The sequence below is a fragment of the Seriola aureovittata genome, chromosome 10, assembly GCF_021018895.1.
Source record: "Seriola aureovittata isolate HTS-2021-v1 ecotype China chromosome 10, ASM2101889v1, whole genome shotgun sequence".
NCBI classification, from domain to species: domain Eukaryota; kingdom Metazoa; phylum Chordata; class Actinopteri; order Carangiformes; family Carangidae; genus Seriola; species Seriola aureovittata.
Window position 1 is genome coordinate 26709432 of NC_079373.1, and position 19137 is coordinate 26728568.

At 40.3% G+C, this 19137-nt stretch overlaps 2 protein-coding genes across 2 annotated transcripts; both read right to left on the reverse strand.

The window, feature by feature from the left end:
• Positions 1-1935: 1935 nt before the first annotated feature.
• LOC130175744 (troponin I, fast skeletal muscle-like) lies at positions 1936-7239 on the reverse strand. The gene is made up of 7 exons (XM_056386270.1): positions 6900-7239; positions 4408-4439; positions 4151-4187; positions 3910-4038; positions 3385-3474; positions 2789-2965; positions 1936-2090 (listed from the first exon to the last, which is right to left on the reverse strand). The coding sequence occupies exons 2-7, from the start codon at positions 4413-4415 to the stop codon at positions 1995-1997; spliced, it is 537 nt and encodes a 178-aa protein (XP_056242245.1). The 5' UTR covers positions 4416-4439; positions 6900-7239; the 3' UTR covers positions 1936-1994.
• Positions 7240-8661: 1422 nt separating this feature from the next.
• On the reverse strand, positions 8662-18288 carry LOC130176458 (uncharacterized). Its single transcript, XM_056387567.1, has 5 exons — positions 18156-18288; positions 15651-15748; positions 15468-15548; positions 14462-14646; positions 8662-14182 (listed from the first exon to the last, which is right to left on the reverse strand). Exons 2-5 carry the CDS (start codon positions 15736-15738, stop codon positions 13301-13303), a joined length of 1236 nt encoding a protein of 411 aa, XP_056243542.1. The 5' UTR covers positions 15739-15748; positions 18156-18288; the 3' UTR covers positions 8662-13300.
• Between the last annotated feature and the right edge of the window lie 849 nt (positions 18289-19137).

Consider the following 19137-nt stretch of genomic DNA (forward strand, 5'->3'; position numbering starts at 1 on the left):
ATTAATGTACATTAAGTGCCATTTATTATTATATAAACTAGAACAGTTGCATTGATTGATTGAGGATATTAATCTGCAAATATCTTATATTTCATATTGTAGTTCAGGTTTAAGTTTTCCACTAACAGACAGTGACGTATTTATAAATCCTGCAGGAATCAATCCAATGATTTCACATCAATCCAATCCAGTTTTATTTCCATATTTTTCATGCTGCAATTAATTAATTCTATTACTGAGTTTGGTGTTATGACAAATACACAAATAAAAATGTAACTAACTATTTAAGAGTAAGTTTTATGAGAGATTATGATCTGTTTTGATTATCAGGCGTAATTGGTTTTTTTAAAGACCTGCAGGCTGCGAGGTGACCTTTGTTAACCTGACTGCCAAACACTATCAGTTTGTCCTCAGTCTGTAACTACAGCATTAAATGATCATACACAGCATTTACAAGAACTTTTGACTGTATCAGAAAATATCGATAACTTAATGTTGTCTGGTGTTTGTCTCTGAATTAAACTTACTGTCCGCTGCCAAACTTATTTATTTTTGTCATGGAGCAACAGTTGCTTTATATTTGGACTACAGATTGCAGTGAAAACACTGAAGGAAGTTGAACTCACGGTGTACTGATGCTGCCGGGTGCATCTGTACAAGAGTCAGATGAAAACCTGAAATGTAAAAACAAAACAATTGACTTCATGTAAATGTCAACTCAATTATACGAGGTCATATCAAGGTTATACATGTATGAAGTCTAGTGGAGGCCAAAAAGACCATAAGCATGAATAACATCAAACTTTAAGCCCCTATTTAGCATTTATGAGCAGTAAATAAAAATGTAATAAATGTTTTGTAACACACTGTGATGTAGTTTTAAGCAGATATAAGGACATTTTTAAGTGTTTATTAATGTGCAGTATTTGTCAACAATTATAACCTCTCATATAAACACATATTTTATATAATTACAACTATGTTTTACTAATTTGTCAATAATATATGATGATGTTTATGCACCCGCCTCTATTTACAGTTGTTGTTACATTATAGTGTCTTATAAACCATTTATTAAATAGTGTTACATAAATATTAACATAAACATTTAGGACAAAAGGTTAAAATCAAACAAAACAAGAAATTGAAAAGACTTCACCAACCTCCGATCTGTTCCTGAGTGAACTGGAGAAATTCTGTTCGCCGACAAAGAGAACGAGTCTCCAACAGTTAGAAGGGAAGAGTTCGTAGAGTGGATTTAAGGGGACAAATGATGTATATGAAATTATCTGGGGTCATGTGTCCGTCACTATAAAATGACACCTCCAACAAAGTGTTGATGATGACAGCCTGGGTCAGTCGGTCCTACTCCATTAGAGGCTTTGCACGTCATAAAACAGCAACAACCAAGAAACTGGACTCTGTCCATTAACTTCCATCCACCCGCTGTATCTGTATCTTCATACAGAGGCTGTGGCCCAGGGACCCCGGGGCCCCTGCACCAGGGCCTCTGTATGAAGTGTTAATATTTCTCGTTTGAAAGTCATAGAGCTTAATTGACACAAAAAAATCACAAAGAGACACAATATAACTATGAAAGGACACAAAATGACCACAAAGGGTGACAGAGTGACACATTAAACAACCACAATGGGGCCACAAAAAGAAACAAAACGGCCACTAAGAGACACAAATTGGCCATAAGTGACAAAATGACCATAAATGACACAAAGCGACCACTAAATTAAGGATGATGATGATTAATAAATCTGTAATAGTCTTTCAAGACCAGTGGTGTTTGACTATTATGTTTTGATACAGTTTCTTCAACAAATACATGTAAAACAACGTAAAGATAAAGGGAAACAGCTCCTTCAGCAAGTATTGCTTGTTTATTCAACTGAAGTTTCTACAGTTTAAAACCCAGTTAAACCAGTCCAAACCAGCCCATGAAAAACAGACTATAAATACTGCAGGTTTATTAAGACACTGATTTAAGCCTCGGCCTCGAACATCTTCTTCCTCCCATCCATACCGGATTTGTCTTCAATGTTTTTACGCCAGTCACCGACGTCACGCAGTTCCTTATCCTGAAACACCCAGAAGACCAAACATCAGAGCTGGAGCAGGTGGTTTCATCAAACTTTACTTCGCTCTTTAAATGAGAAGTTTTTTATAAAGATTTGCTCCAAATATTAAAGTACACAATAACTGGTTAATGTCCTACTTTCCTTTGACCGGACCCACCTGATACAAGCCTTAAAGAAGCTATCAGTGAGTTTTGATATTGGTACATAGCTAGCGTTAGCATTAACAGCTGTTTACTTACCAGTTTTGCCAAGAGCTACAGCCATTGTTGTATTTACAGTACAAGAGGCTATAATACCTCCTCTGTGCAGCGCTTTACTTCAGAGTGGACGGTACAGCGATTCGGTATTGGAAAGCGAAAAGATAGGCCAAACAGGCCGGGGCTAGCTGGTTAGCATGCTAACGCCATTACAAGAAAAGATGTGATAGAAATAGAAGCAAAACAAGAGTTGCTTTCCACCGCTGGAGAAAACTCCTGGTGAGTGAATGAAGTTTGATGTTTCCTCTAGACTGGATATGTAGCAATAGCCAAACTTACATATGGCTCCTTTAATAAAACGTTGTTGATATTAGAGGCAGATTTAGACGGATATCAATGAGGTGATAGCAGCTTGACAAATAATAGCTAATGATAAAGGGAGTTTGAGTCAGTTTACTTGCATCATGAAAGGTGCAAACAGAAATGAGTCCAGCTCCTCACCTCTTCTTTCACCTCCTTCTTGACCTGCTTCAGGTTGGCCCTCAGGTCCAGGTTGACCGTGTGTTTGGAGCCCAGCAGAGCCTTCAGCATGGCGTCAGCGGACATACGCACTTTCCTCAGGACGGGCTTCTTGAATTTGCCCATGAGATCCTGAACTTTGATCTTCAGGTCGTCGATCTGGAAGGTGAAGACGAGACAGAGTCTGGATTCATTACAAGCAGAGTCAGCTCACTACTGAACACTTCAGTGACATTTACAACCTAGTTCAGCCATACAATAATTATCTACTCTGAATACTCTATATTGTAGGGTTGTAATCTTGTTTCTAAACCTTTCAGTGGCATGAAATACAGTTTTCTTTACCCTGTGCTTGACAGAATGAAAAATATGCATTTTCTCTATTTTTAAAGTCTTATCAGTTAAAAATGGAGGTAAAAATGTAAAGTTTATCCTGAGGGTGGGAATAGAGAAAAGCCTCCTCTACATTTTAAAATAAAGTTATGTAGGTTTGAAGAATATTTGGGAAAACAGCGTGAGTTTATGATGAGTGAAACCACTGCAGGATTTAAGATGTTGAATTATTTTATTTAATCTACCTCCTTGTTGGACTTGTTGACTTTCATCTCCAGGTCGTATCTCTCCTCATCGATCACGTCGATCTTGTGGTTGATCTCCCTGCACAGCTCCTGAACACAAACAGCAGCGAGACGTCACGAAGACGGAGGAACACGATGCGGACGGAACAAGTTCATCACAAAATCAACGAAAGCTGATGAGGAAATTTGTTAATATGGCGGCTGTGGCTCAGGAGGAAGAGCAGGTCATCCACTAATCAGAAGGTCGGCTTCTCCAATTCCCATCAAAGTTTCCCCAGGCAAGACACTGAACCCCACGTTGCCCCCGATGGCTGTTCCATCAGAGTATGAATGTATGAATGTGAAGTATTGTAAAGTGCTTTGAGTGGTCTAGGAATAGAAAGCGCTCTATAAGTGCAGTCCATTGACCGTACTGAACTACGAACTGACCTAGCATTACAGGGCCAACTGTATTATGCTCATCCTCAGCACATGAACGTGTTGAAAGCGTGATCATGTGTCGGTGTTGGCGTGTTGGTGACGTACCTGCAGCTCCTGCATGCTCCTGGGCATAGACAGATGAGGGCAGTTCTCAGCCATGTACCTCGTCCTCTCCTCCTCTTGTTCCCTCTCCTCCTCTTCCAGTAAACCTTTGGCGATGGCCAGCATCAAACTCTGCCAAGGATACAGCACATCGAACATTTAGGTAACTCTTAGATGTTCATAAACACCTTGTTATTAACCTCTTTGTTTTTGTTCGTAAAACTAACTTGAAGGAGTCTTTTACCTTCAGATGATGCTTGCGACTCGAAGACATCTTTTTCCTGAGGAGAAAACACAACAACAATTTGTCGTGATGGTCATTTGGGATTCATATAATTTCATATTCATGTTAGAAACTCAATAATAGGAAATTTAAATGGTACAAATATTTGCACAAACACTTACGAGTGGAACAATAGGTCTTTAAGTTTAAAATGTTAAGAGTTATAGGTATGAAATCTAATGAACTTGAACACATAAATGAGACCAAAAATTACTTACTCTGACATGTTGACGTTTGTTTGGCTTCAAACCTGCGGAAAAAAAACAATTTTCCATTTGGAAATAATGAAAGGTCAAGACGTTTTTAGAGCGTATTTATTGGGAAAAGTCATTAACTGTGTGGTGTTCGGCTAACACAACAAGATGGGAATGGGCAACAGGGTGAAGGCGCAGTCAGGCTGAGCAGGAACAGGAATTCTTCTGTCCGGTTTTTCCCAAATAATAACTCCACTTAGAAGAAACACGACACTGACTCGAGGATCAGCGGGCCGCCTCGAGGAAAAACCTCTTGTCTAAATTAGGGCACGGATCTGGGGTCCAGTTGTCCCCCCCTGGGCATCCTTGTCATGAAAAGTCTGTCTGCTGGAAGATTATCAAGAAACACCTGATACCTCCTCTGTTGGTACAAACATCTCGGACGTGACCAAGACATCAGCCATCTTCTCTTAAAATAGAGGCCGTGCAGAACAATTCAGATCAGCAATCACTGCGTCCAAACAGAGAACAGACAACTGAAGTCTCTCCGGGCTTTAAGAAGTTTAGTTTTTAATAAAAAATAAAAATTTAGGGTTGTTTTTTTTGTTCACAATTTCACAAAATCTGCCAATACGAAGTCTGATCCAGTTTTTCTTTTACAACACTGTGAAAATTTAGATTTTTAACCAATTAATGCACAAAGAAAGGATAAAAAGTGGATCAGGCGCTACGTGGCCGATACCGTCCCATCAGAAAATGACAGATTCTGATCCCAGTTCTGCTCCCAATCCCCGTCTTAGGCCTTTAACACTGAAGTATTGTCTTTTAAAACTGTGTAGATCTAGATGTCTCACAACAGACCAAAAATGGAGCAGAAATGAATCAGGTTTTACACCTGACACCAACACAATAAAAAAAATGATAGAGTTGGCACTGATCCTGGTTCTGCAGATCAATCAGGTTTATTTATCCCAGAGTATCTGCCAATACCAACACAGAGTCTGAAGCATTTTCTCTTCTAAATCTACATCTACATCTGCTAAATGAACTTTTCTCATTAGCCACACAAACAGATCCAGTTTCTACAAAAGGTTTATGTTCACTTTTCATAATTGAACTCTAATTGTTCCGATTATGTTATATTGTTGTTATAAAATTATATGACATTTTATTTTTTTATTTATATATTGGAATTTGGATTTTTAAATATAAAAATTTGAACTGTGAGATTCGTATTTGAAACAATTTTACATATTTCTATACTTACTTTAAAGTCGAGGAGTTTAGTTTGAAATTAAACTGTTGGTCACATTACAGTAAACAACAAAAAATGTTTTTTTTAATTGTCCACATATAGGTTTCACTGCAAGACATACACTTGACTGAAATATTATCCATATAAAGTGGAGTATCATCAGCATACGAAAATATTTGCCATACCTTTAGGTGGTAGATAAGTGTTACGTTTTCAATATGTTAAATATCAAATCTCCTCGGTAATGACCGAACTCTGCCCAGTTATCAAGTGTCAAATATCTGCCAGTGTCAGTTGATTCTTTGCTGAGCACAGCTACAGACACAGCAGCCAAAACATCTCACTTTCTTATTGCTAATTAAAGTTTGGGTTTTTTTTGTAATTAATTAACTATTCTTTTATCTCAAGAGTTGGAGGACATCAACATGCCTTAAAGGTTGGACTGTTCAACCAAAATAATAGAGAGTTTTAAAATAGAGAGTTTTAGTCTCCTGTGATGCTCTAAATGTTGTTTAACAGGTTTTCTAAGAAAAAGTAAAAGTGGAGGAAAAACTCCTTAAAAAGTAAAAAGTAAGAGAAAATGTATTTATATAAATAAAAATAATATATCATTTTTTCTTTTGTGCCTTGAGACCAGGATCTCAGATGCAAATGAAATTCGCATTACAAACCATTCATGAATGTATTTACAATTTAAATATAATAGAACATATTACAAGTTATGTACACACATATATATATTTATATATATATATGTATGTATGTATACAGACACACCATAAATAAATTAGCAGCAACATATTCACAAAGCTGTTTTCCTGATATTGCATTCTGTTACTAACATAAAAATGCATTATTGTGAGCAAAACTGGATCAAACATGAAGCCAGGGTTCATTTTATTGGCTCTGACACGTTATAACTCCTCGTGCAGTCTTTGATGACACAGCGATAAAGACTGGGACTATCACTTTCCAACTCTAGAGTCCACTTACACCAACACAACTCATCACACCTGCAGCACCGAGCCCTTCATCACAAAAACTAACCTCGGTAACATCCACAAAAACTCCTCAGTCCACATCATCGCCTTCATCATCTCACAGAAACACTGTCTAACGAGCTGGATTCTTTTACCCACTGGTCCATTTCACAGACATCCAAAACAACCGAAAACCTTATGAACAGTACCAAAAGGCTTCTATATGAATCAAATTTGTGCAAACAAATCAGCACCAGCGGAGGAAAGAAAAGATTTCTCACCTTTTGGCTGGAGATGGAAACAGAACGGAGTGAGAGATTTGGGGAGAGGCTCAGTTTTGGCATTATAAGTTGGTATATATTGCATTCCCCAAAGGCTGAGGAAACCCCATCTTTCTCTTTATGGAAGTTGATTTTCTCACAGACCAATGGGCTCACCAGCACCTGAAATATTATATCTGACCTCCCCTCCACCCCGAAATCTCCTCCCTATCTGACCATTATAAATAACCCCTTGCCTTCTAGTTTGTGTCGCTGATTGTATTATTTCCCCCCCGACCCCCAAAAGGAAAACGTTCACAGAGATGCTGAAGGGAACTAAAGCGGAGAAAAGAGGCAAATCAACAAAATCTCCAAACAGAATAAGATCACATATGAACACTGTCAGACTCGCTGTATAAACGGAGGCTGTCGCTGACGCCGCTTCTCTCCGTGAAGGAAACCAGGGAACACCAGTGATGAAAGCCGAGGGGAAGCAGGTGGGAGGGCAGACGGTCATTTAAGACTCACTAAATGGAGGCTATTAAGAAGCTGTTAACAGGAGCTGGGAAGTAAGAGAGGGAAGGCGAGAGGAGAGCGAAATGGAAGAGGGAAACTCTTCAGACCTTAGATCATAAAAAGGGGCAGGAGGAGGGAAACTACTGGATCGATGACAGTAAAAAGCTCATAAATAAATCGGTTTACTTATTAATTAGCTGCAAACTTGTTTACAAAAAATGTATTTAATAAACAGAAAGTACATGAGGACGATTGGACAATTAATAAGGACACTGAATCATTTACAAACACAGTCAAAAGGATGTTTGAGGGAAACCGAATGTGGGACATGGATGAAATAGTGAAAGCTGCAAACTCACATCATTTCTGGGAATCAAACATGTCTTTTTTTATGTTTTCTTTTTCTCATTTTTGTGACTTAGTGGATTGAATTGTATAAAGTTTTATTTTCTGAGTTATTAAGAAATGAAATGATTAAATAAGAGCTACTGTGAGCTGTGTATCAGAGCGGTTTTGAGTTGGTGTTGGTTGTTGTGCGTCGCGTATTGTGGGTTTCATTGTGATGTGTATTGATGTGTTTGTTGTCATTGAAGACTTGTTTATGAATTTGAGGGATCCCAGGAAGAGTAGCCATTACTAAATACATTTCACATAGTTGTACATTACATATCTTAATTCGTGTGAAGATGTCAACTTAGGCTCTGGAAATTTTTGGAGGGAATTTTGCAGTAAAGGGGCAGCAAACATGGGACACATGATGCTGACACAAGAAGTCGGAGTACGTGCAGCAGCTGAGATTCAGGGAGCAAATGTGACTAAAAGTAGGACTCAACATGGAAAACAAGCTAACGTTCTTTGGCTCAGTTTAAAAGCGACTGAAAAAAGCAGAAACAAACACGTGGTCCGACATCGAGTGTAGGCGCGGCTTAACCAGGAAGAGGGCGGACCCCCCCCTCCCCCCCCCAGCTGAAAAACGTTTCAGTTCAACACGAATCACAGAGTCTGCAGCTGTGAAGTGTCCCGTACTATATATAATAACAAATATATTCATATTAAACAATAAATTTAAAACATTAAATGCGCTCTCTGGTAGAGCGGTCCCACTGAGGGAGGGGCGAGTTGAACAGATGGGTGGGGGTGGGTGGGGGGGGGGTTCGGTCATGACTGCCGGTGACAGACGACCTGCAGCATGTGACGCCACAGATCCACACTGACGATGAGAGAGCGGTCGGCGGAGCCTTGAACAAAAAAAAAAACAACTGCCAAGTACATGTTTTCCTTTAATATTTCAACAGTACAAATTATATCTGACTTTAGAAACATGACATGAGAAACACATCGCTTCACATTTCTGAACATCATATTCATCGAGAACATTCTGGCCCACTGAGAAATCACCTGAGAGAACGAGTTAGAAAACCGATTCAGTTGGATATGAGGACTTTGACTTTTAGAATAAGGGATAAACCAAAATATGCCGACACTGTGTCAACTACAGTATGAGAATTAAATATATCTTCTGCTTCAGTCTCATCACCACCTGCATTAGTTAAACACCGGTACTGTACACTAATGGCTAGCAAATATATTACAGGACCACTTTACACAAATGTCATACTGTTTTTTTTCTTCTTTTTTTTTGCCCAAAATAAAACATCAAAAAATATTGAACATTTTACAACATACTGAGAGAAGTTAAAGTCTTACAAAGTGTGCAAATGTCACCGTACGGTCACGAGACGACTTCGGATGAAGGCACCATACTTTTAGTTTCCACTCCGCACGCGTCGAGACTGAACTGTGCTGCAGGGTTAATGTTGTTAAAACTGCCCTAAACAGCTGATTCTCACTGGGGCTGCCCATGAACCAAAGAAATATAAAGATTGAAAAATTAAAATACAAACACAAACAAACAAACAAAAAAAAAATCCCTCAATGTAGATACCGTTTGCCCTTTTTAATAATGTTAGTATTTGCATTGTTTTTATTATCAGAAAGGTTTATTATGTAGTAAGTAGTGAGTTATTATTCAGCAGGCTAATATGGTTTGTGTTAAACATATTGCATCATGACGAGATCTTTTCTTTGATTCGACAGGAGACCAACCGTTTACCAGTACGAAATAAAATTATAACCACAAAACAGAACAGTAGAAAATTTACTTACTGATTCGGCACCAGACGTTAGCGCACTAGCTAATGGAAAATCTAACAGTGTGCTAATATCTTGCCTGTTAATAAATAAATAATTCTTCAGCTTTTACAACACAGCTTCAAAGTTCAGACCATGACAAACTTGCATACGAGGGGAAAAGATTTCTTTGACTGAACAAGACGAAAACCGTCAAACTGTTAATTAACGGCGACCAAACTTAACTAGCTAACGAAACTCGACTACCTAACGGTAAAAACAGTGGGTTAATATCCCTCTGGTTTGTGCTTCAGCTTTGACAATGGAGCGTAAGATTTGTACAAGGAGTTTTTTCATTGATTGAAGGGGGACACAAACCGTTAGCCAACCAGAACTAAGACAAGACTTTGCTAGCTAACATATTTAGAGTCAATTAAAGTATTGAATTAATCTAGGGAGAAAATGTGATATCAGTTAATATCAGTTGGCTCATGCTTTACGCTAAAAGTAATTAATTTTTGGGTTTGACAACACAGCTTCAGCGTTGTGCAAGAGGGGTAGTTTCAGACCTCGCTAGCTAACAAATTTAGAGCTACAACGTGCCTGTATTTGACTACTCAGGTTCCTCTGCCTGGTTTATGCTAAAAGAACACCTTCAGTTTTTGATAGTTTAAGATTTCATTTTCAAAATTCAAAATTTTAACCACTGAACTGAACCGTAAGCTAACCTGAAGCAAACACTTAGCTACTTAATTGAACTGTAGCTTAAACAGAGCCAAACTTGACAAGCTAACGACTTTAGAGCAAAACTATCTTTATTGAACTAATATGTTATAGAGAACACAGTAGGCTAATGTGTCTGGTTCATGTTTTTGTACAGCAGTTTCATTGATTGAGGACATTAATTAGCCACCATTAGCTAATCTATCTTCAGATAGCATTAGCTAGCTAACCTGGACCATTAGCAAACTACAATCGAACCCGTAGCCCTTAAATGGAACCATTATGACAAATTGTGCTGACTATATATTCTTTTCCTTTTTTATCTTTAATTAAATCCAGTCAGACCACAATTGGCATGACAAAATATATTTGCATGTTGTGGTGAAGAAAGGTGGGACAGGAAGCAGTAAAGTTTTAGTCGGAGCACAACCTGATGGATCTTACCTGACTAGCGGGATAAAAATAGCATCCCACAAGTTGAAAAAAATTAATTTTTAAATATTTCCCATCACTTCTGTCCTCAAAAATCTGCAGAAGTCACATAGTTGGGTAAGTAAATTTAAAGCTGAGGTCAGCGCACCGACTATATATATTCATGTACCCACTAATCATATGAATTTAATCAGATTAAGGCGATCCAGATGGTGTAAAGTGTTGCACCTTTGGTCTACTTGGTCTCATCCACATTATGCTAAATAACAGATATCCATTAGACAAACTAGACTTTTGCTCAATCATCACATCAATTTGGGAATGTCAATGAATTCTGATTTTTGATTTCAGGAAGGTATTGATTTATGCCTTATATAAAAAATATATATATATAACATAATATAATATACCATAATGGCTGATGTGGAAAGAAGAATTCAGTAATTTTCCCTCTTTTCTTTACTATAGTCGCCTTCAAATTAACACAGGCCATATTAACCTCTACTTTTGTCAGTACTGACTGAACTGTGTCTGTAGCACCAGTTTCCAAACCTATCATGCACCTAATGTTGACATAAGTGCTGAACCTATTAGATGATTAATCCAGTAGTTGATATACAGAAAAAATAATCTACTTTCAAAATCAATTAATCTTTTTTGTCATTTATATATAAAAAAAAAAAACAACAGAAAAACCAATTTGTGATGATTTGATGATTTTCTGTTTTTCTTCAAACACGGCCTTACTGTGAAACCTTGAACAAAGGTTGATGTTGAGACTGAAAGTTGTTTTAGTTCCAGCCCTCCACAACAAACAAATGTAAACTTGTCAGGGAAAACAGATACTGTGAACCATGTAAACACTTTAATTGAACCATTCCCTTAATGTGGTTATTATCATGGGCATGTAAACATGGTAACTGGCAAACTCATAGCTGATAGTAAAATAAAATAACCAATCAATATTAAAATAAAAGGCAACACTTGCATTTGGGCAACCCCCGCGTGTAGTGCAAAATCATCTCTTGCAGTGTAAACCCTGAATCGCAGTTCAGTGGCACTGACACACTAATACTGATAATCCACAGAGATGCACATCACCCAGCTTCACTGCATACACCGAAGTTCAAATTCACAAAGCCACAGTCTGAGCACCACCGGAGAGATTTAACCAAACAAACTGTGGCTGAAAACAGGGCTACAGTCTTCCTCACAGAGGAGAGGTCGGGTAAGTATGACCTCGGAAAACACACAAAAAAACAGCGTGAAAAAGGTCACAAACAACAGAAGCAGTTCAAGATTTAAAACATGTGTCCGTGTGCAAAGTTCCCTCTTGCAGTAGAAGCAGATTCATCAGTAATGTAATCCAGTCAGTGGCGATAGATCCAACGGTGACAAAGATCACACAAACATCCTCCGATCTTCAGAGCTGCAGCTTCGTTTCAACAAGGTTGGAAAAGTTTTTTTTTTTTTTTTTAACCCACCAACTACACTGGCTACTATATTCAAACAACCATTTTAATCAGCAAAACAGATTATTTAGGAAGAAAAACAAGCCTCCAAACACATGATGGCCAGTTACTTGCTTCGTTGTCAGATTTAGTCAAAATCTATATTCAACAGATCTGAGTTCACCCCTGGAATTAGAGACATTTCTAAAATGCATCTTGAGCTTATGTTTCAATTTCACTTGCAAATTAAAATCAGAGTTAAACTGCTCTTAAAACACAGTTCGGGTTCAGCAGCAATAAAGCCAGACAGGAAGTTTAGGCTGCTTGATAACTCACTTTAGGTATAAAGTTAAAGTTACTGCGTGGAGTTGATGACCACTAGTGGAGCTGTGGAGAAACGTTTTGATGAACTGGTCCCCGTTTTGTTTGCATCTCGTGATCTATTTGCATGTGCACGAGGACGGGGTGATGCAACATGTAGTACATGCAAGCCATACATCATTTGGTGAAAGAAAAGTCCACTGAGTACCTTTAAATATCCTTATCCGAGTTATTTTGAATCTCAACTGTTAGTGGTTATGTTGTGTTATTAGGGTGGAGGCGACCTGGTGAATACCTTCGCATTTTTCCTAAACTTTTTCAATCCCTTTCGGACATATCTCCAAACGCAGCTCACCAAGATGCATTTAATTCCCAGGTGTGAACGGGGCCGCAGACTAATGAGTAACTTCCCACCCTGTACTGGAATGACATCAATTATCTCCTGAGATCTCCCATTAAGAAATTCCCCTGATATAAAACACCACCACGACGGCATGGCACAGGACTGAAGCAGGACTATATCAACTATACAGCCAACACTATTACATCGTTATACCGAGAAGCTGTATACATTACAGTGAAGTCTATTGCGTATCCTGTTCTGTTAGGGGGGAGGGGGGGGGGGGCATCACAGGCAAGTCACATTTACAGGTTTGAGGAGGAAACATCAAATTCATCAAAGTTTCACAACAACTGAACTCAAGTGGGAACGATATTATATCCAGTTGACCAGTTTATGGGGGAAAGTACAGCTGCCCTTGGTTGTTTTTAGGTAAATATCTAATACCATGGGAGGGTGGAGGAATAAAGAGAGCCTTGAGCAGCAGCCGAGCATGATGGGAAACTGAGTCAGGTCCACGCCACTTTGCGCGAGATGGCCTGTTTGAAGCACTCAGGGTCGACGTTGCCCCCCGGCCGCAGCGCCCTCTCCAGGCTCACCAGCACATTTTGGTGGCACTCCCTGATGTTGACCGGGTACTTGGCCCTCAGCAGCTCGTAGGCGGCGATCAGCCTCATGTTCTGCTTCACCATCAGGTACTGGATGATACACGTCGGTGCCAGGGAGAACCCGTCCCGACAGTGGACCAGGACGCGCTTCCTCTTCTCGGTGGAGGCGTCGATGCACTCGTTGATGTCCTCGAAGCAGCGCTGCTTCAGGGCCGGGCCATCGCCCAGAGCGCCCGGCACGTCTCCGATGTCCACCTTGAGGCGGGACCAGCTGTGGCGGGTGCCGCGGGAGCAGGTGCAGGGTATGAGGCTGAGGCTGGGCCCCGGCTCTCCCGGCACGCAACTCATGTCGATGATGCTATCGATGTTGTTGCGGCACAGGGTGCGACCGTTGTATGCCGCGTTCAGGTTGCCAACGTAGATGTAGTCCGTCACCTTGGAGATGACAGGTTCGGAGTACTGGAAGTGTTCAGGGCCGCTAGGTTTGGGCTCGGGCGTATCAGGGCCCCTGGCACCCGCCGGCCCCGTGGCGGCTCTCCTGCTGTAGTTGCGCAACTTCTTGGAACCAGAACGGGACGGAGGGTTGGAGTCGGACTCGGAGCTGCTGTTCCAGGGTGGAGAGAAGAGAGAGAAGCGGCTGGAGGACTTGCTCTTGTTGAGGATCTCCACTGGACTGGACAGGCCAGAGCTGGACGCTGTGGTGGAGGCCGAGGCGCAGAAGAGAGACGCTCGCTCAAGAGAGCCTGTGCTGCTGGCTGCTCCGGCACTGTGGGCCTGCTCCATCTGCAACAAACACACACCTATAACACACCTGACATCTAGTCCCCCATATAATACACCTGACATCTAGTCCCCCGTATAACACACCTGACATCTAGTCCCCCATATAACCCGTATAACTCTTCACCCCAGGAGTCTCTGAATGGCTAAGTGACCTTCTTGTTAACAAGTCAGAAAGTAAACTTTTATTTCTGGCATTTCATTTCTTTGAACAGTTATTAGTTTTGCTGACTCCTGCTGAAGATGTTGCAGCTGTTGCAGTTTGTGTATGTTTAGTCGTACCTGCGCTTTAAGGTTATTCTTCCACTCCTGCGTCTCCAGAGCTTTGAAGCGTCCGCTGCTGTCGGAGGAGACCGACACGCAGAGGGGCCGGTGAGCTCTGGGGGGGAGCTGGGGGGTGAGGGCCACAGGGACGGGCCTCGCATCGGCGTGCTCGCTCCTACTCATCATCAGATTTGGACAGGAGCCTGGGACACAGGAGGACATGTCAATGCCAAATGTCAAAGACACCTGATCTAACCCTTTTGAGAAAACAAAAAGTTTGGCCAACTCTGGAAAGGAGCCAAAATAATTGGTTGTTTTTTTGTGGTTAAATTGAGTGTGTGACACTAGTCAGTCATTTTATCACTCTCTCACTAAGAGACTAAGTCAAGACAATTTTCCAGGATTAATTTTATAATGAAAAAACAGATGGCGGCTGGAAATGACGTGCGTCCTTTCTCAATTTGTCCAGTGGAAATCACCTATAATATCTACTGCATTTGTCTATGTTTAATTAACTACTCTATATAAATATTTACATAAACATAATACTGTGCTGACATGTATTAAAGTATTTTCTTGTTTCTTCTTGTATCAGTGATATTTTGTCAAACTGAGTTACATTAGAGTTTGGACAACAGGTCAAAGTGTTAAGATAAACTAATTTTCCAGTGTTTTGAGAAAAGAAGAATGTTTTTACACAGACGATTAGAAGAGTCTGAGGATTTTTAAAAGTACCATCAGACCAGTAGCATCTAAGTTTTGCAAACAATACAAGAAATATCTCTTTTAGGTAAAATGACGCTCGGCTCTGTGACTTGAATGACATGCAGGAAAAGGTAGAAACTGGGGCTTTTCAAACACTCTGCATTAGATGGGCCTCAGCTGACAGGATGCTGCATTGGACCTCTCTATCCTGGAAGTCATCCTACCTGCACATGAACATCTAACCCATCAAATTTAGAAGCATTTTCTACATTCAGATAAAGTTGGAAATTAGACCTTTTCCATGGAGGGTTTCACCTACCTGCACATTGTGAGCGGGTAATGGACTGAATCAGCAGTGTGTTCTGGGTTTTCAACAGGCTGTGCAGAGTCCTCGCTATACCTGTAGATGAGAGGTCACCTTGCCGTGAACCTAACAAACCCATGGGTGGTGATAAGTGATGATTTAGTTCAGAAAACAGGTGGGGAAAAACACCGGCCTTACCGATCCTTCCATCCTGCTTGCAGAGCACCTTTTTATCCAGCAGCTTGTGCGCACTCAGGTCTTTGTCCCACTCTTCCTCGGCTTCCATGTTCCGCCTCCTGCAGACAGAGGCACAAAAACCCGGCTCTTGCGGGCCGTCATCTTTGGCAAGCCGAGCGACACTTCAGCTCCATGGGACGGACATGACTTCAGCTGCGGGCGGCGTGGACGGACTCTGCTGCTGCTACTAGCATCACCGGCTAAGTTAGCCGCTAACAGCAGCCTGCTAGCTCACTGTGTGGGGGTCATGTTGTTGGGCTGGTGTGGGCTCTAACCGTCGGTTATTTCTGCCCCACGGGGGGAAGAAATGCCGCAGTAAAGTAAAGTGTGAACACCGGAGGACGGAGCTAACATGACGGCCCAAGTGGTTAACGGTTAAAATAAAAAAAAAATAAAAAAACTGAACGTTAGCGAGCTAGCCGCTGCTAGTTAGCATAACTACCCGCTGTTTGCTGCTCGTATGCGGGTGCTGCAGCACATTACGCCCCCCAGCAACAACTACAACCGCATCTTGTGTTTATTACGCGGCCACACAACACAGCCTTACGTCGGTGACAAACACCGCAAATATCATAATTTCCACGGAGCTCCCGTGACTAGCTGGCTGGGCTACTGGACGGCACCACCACCAGGAGAGCGGCATCACCACGGAGCCGCATGCGCTCTCTGTGCAACTTCCTGCCCTCAGCTGTGCCTTCCAGGTGGTGTGAAAAACTCACGACAGTCTCTACCAACCAAACAGTTTAGTTAATAAGTGGTAGAAACAAGGTGAGACCTGGCTGGAAGTTAAGATTTGTGAAGGAAAAGAATGACCTGTATATAACTTGAGAGGAAAACTACCTGGAAGGCAACTACGGGGGAAAAAATAAACAAATCACTCAGGGATCGTTTGATGAATCTACAGGCGTTTCTTATATGGGCGGAATAATTCAGTTTAGCGATGAACTACATGTCAGGTTGATTCAGAACACTAAAACGACTGCCTCTTCATAAATTAAAAAAAATATGAACGTTTTATTAATGATGATTAAATCACAAACCGTTAATTTCTCATAACAACATAATAAATAAGTGCAGATTAAAAGGATAATAATTTCCCTCTCTTAACAGCTCCAATTTGACTGGATTTGACTTGCATCCTATGAAAGTGTGTGGCCCTTTGTAGCCATGGTAGACCGCAAAGGCCAAACTGAAATGAGGTGGTCTGGCATACAGAGGGTTTTCAGTTTGTGTCACCAGCTGTGCCCGCCATCACTGTTTTGCCTCTAAGCACGCCTCCTGTCGCCTACCACCCTTGCCAGCACGCAATTTTTTCTCACAAAAACTTGGAAGTTTAAAGGCCCTTGGCTTTAACAGTTGTACTGTTAGCTTTTGAACTGAGCCGAAACCCTGTACTCACATTTAAAAGTGGCTTTCTGTCTGCGTTGTTTGCGACCCGTTGGCTCATTTGTTTCTCAAGAAAAGAAGGTGACATTTAAAGTAGCCTTCGAAAGGGGACGGTCTAGTTTCGCAGTGAAAGAAAACTGCAGAGGTACTTAAGTTATTTCTAATTAAATTTAATATTATATTGTCGTATTTTCCTTCTACATGGGCATAGGTTTCGTTTAGCTGCACAGCTAATGCCGGATTAGCTTGTCTGCTGCTATCTGAGCTAACTAGCAAGCTTTTTCTTAATGGGCAACATAACATAAAGAGTAGTTAGGAAACTAGCAAACAATATTTCTAAAATTAAGATGGAAAAACATTTCCTAGTGATTTATATCTTGCATGGTTTTTGAGACTTCTTGAGAAAAAGTATAGTAACATCAAGTATATCAGACCTCCTCCTCCATGGCTCCACCCTGGTCATCAACCTGCCTGTAGGTGACGTGGTTTAAATGCACGTATTTGAGACATATAAGCTTTTTGTCTAAAATAACTTTTGTTTCCAAGGGTAAAAAATGGGCTGCAACTCAATGATTAATTTAACAGTGCAAACAGACCAACATTTCAACATTGAAAGTAAAGCATTTTGATCTATTTTTATTCCCTTTGTTCCTTTGGGAGTTTGAGAAGCACCAGATTCTTGACCCAACAGCACATACTTATTAGTAAGTACTAGTAGGTACCAGGTTAGAGAATAGCATCATAAAAATTAATAACATGCACTTAAATCTGTACAAAAATAAATTCTAACTCTAGTCTGATTTAATAACCATCAGTTCAGAAAAACTGTAATGTTCATTTGAACAAAAGAAATCTAGCGTTACTTATTATTTTCTTCACATCAGCTGAACAGTTTCATCATGTTGTTATGTGACCTGTCTGGTGAAATAAAGAAATGCTCATTTGACTACTAATAAACTTACACATTCATTTTGAGAAAGCTCTCTAAATAATTAACAACATCTAAAACATTTGCAGTGTGTCTAAACTGAAGCTACAACTTTTTTCACGTCACACCATCAGTTTTATTAATCGACTCACCGTCTGTGTGTGTAAAGCTGGTTGTGGTTGTTCGTCTGTTTCTCAGTGTGGCAGCGGACTGACTGAAGCAGCAGCAGCTGTCTGAAAACAATTATCTGCGCTGATCAGGAGCCTGTTTTTTCTTCTTCTTCTTCTTGTGTTTTAATTGGATGGCCGAGTCTCTCTCCAGGTATCCTGGTAACCCACCGACCGGCTGATGTCACTGCTCTCCATAATGAAGTGTGAGTGTATTTGGCTGCCTTTGTCAATAAGCAGGCAGGGAAATTCACAGGAGATAAGACCGACAACAAAGGCCACGTCTGCCATGACGTGATTTGAAGTGACCAGGACACACTCAGCTTCTCTGGTTACAGTATGTTACGGTGGTTTTAATGGATTAATTACATTATATTTGCTATAAAAGGCTCCTTATTATAATCCATCAATTCATCTATTAATTAAGCCAATGTTGTGGTTGGGCCCCTGAACTTGCACCTTAATTGAAATATCCGTTTAAGGTACAGTATAAGTAACTTTAATATTATCTTGATATTTGTACTTTGTGTGAAAACCCATCTATTCATACAGAAAATCCCCAAAATTTATTGTAATCATTTACATTGTCTGTTAGTGTAGCCCAAATCTGAGTAATTCTACTTTATTAAATACATGAATACTAAATAAGAATTCTTTATCTTGTTACCAGATAACCACATTTTGTCCCCAAAATAAAACTGCTACTCAGCCTTTTTAATTAAAGCTTTAACCCTGGTCTCCTTTGAAAAGTATCTCTTTAAATTTTACAACCAAAAAGTCAAATGTGAAGAGTGAGTATGACCGAGCAGGCAGACGGTGATAATTGGTCGAATGTCGCCTGTGACGTTGGATGACCAAAATTCAATGTCAGGCCAACATCAATTTAACATAGAATACTGACGAAGTTGATACTGTGTTGGTTTTTAAGTTGTAATGTTAAATTATCAAATTCAAACGTCTTCCAACG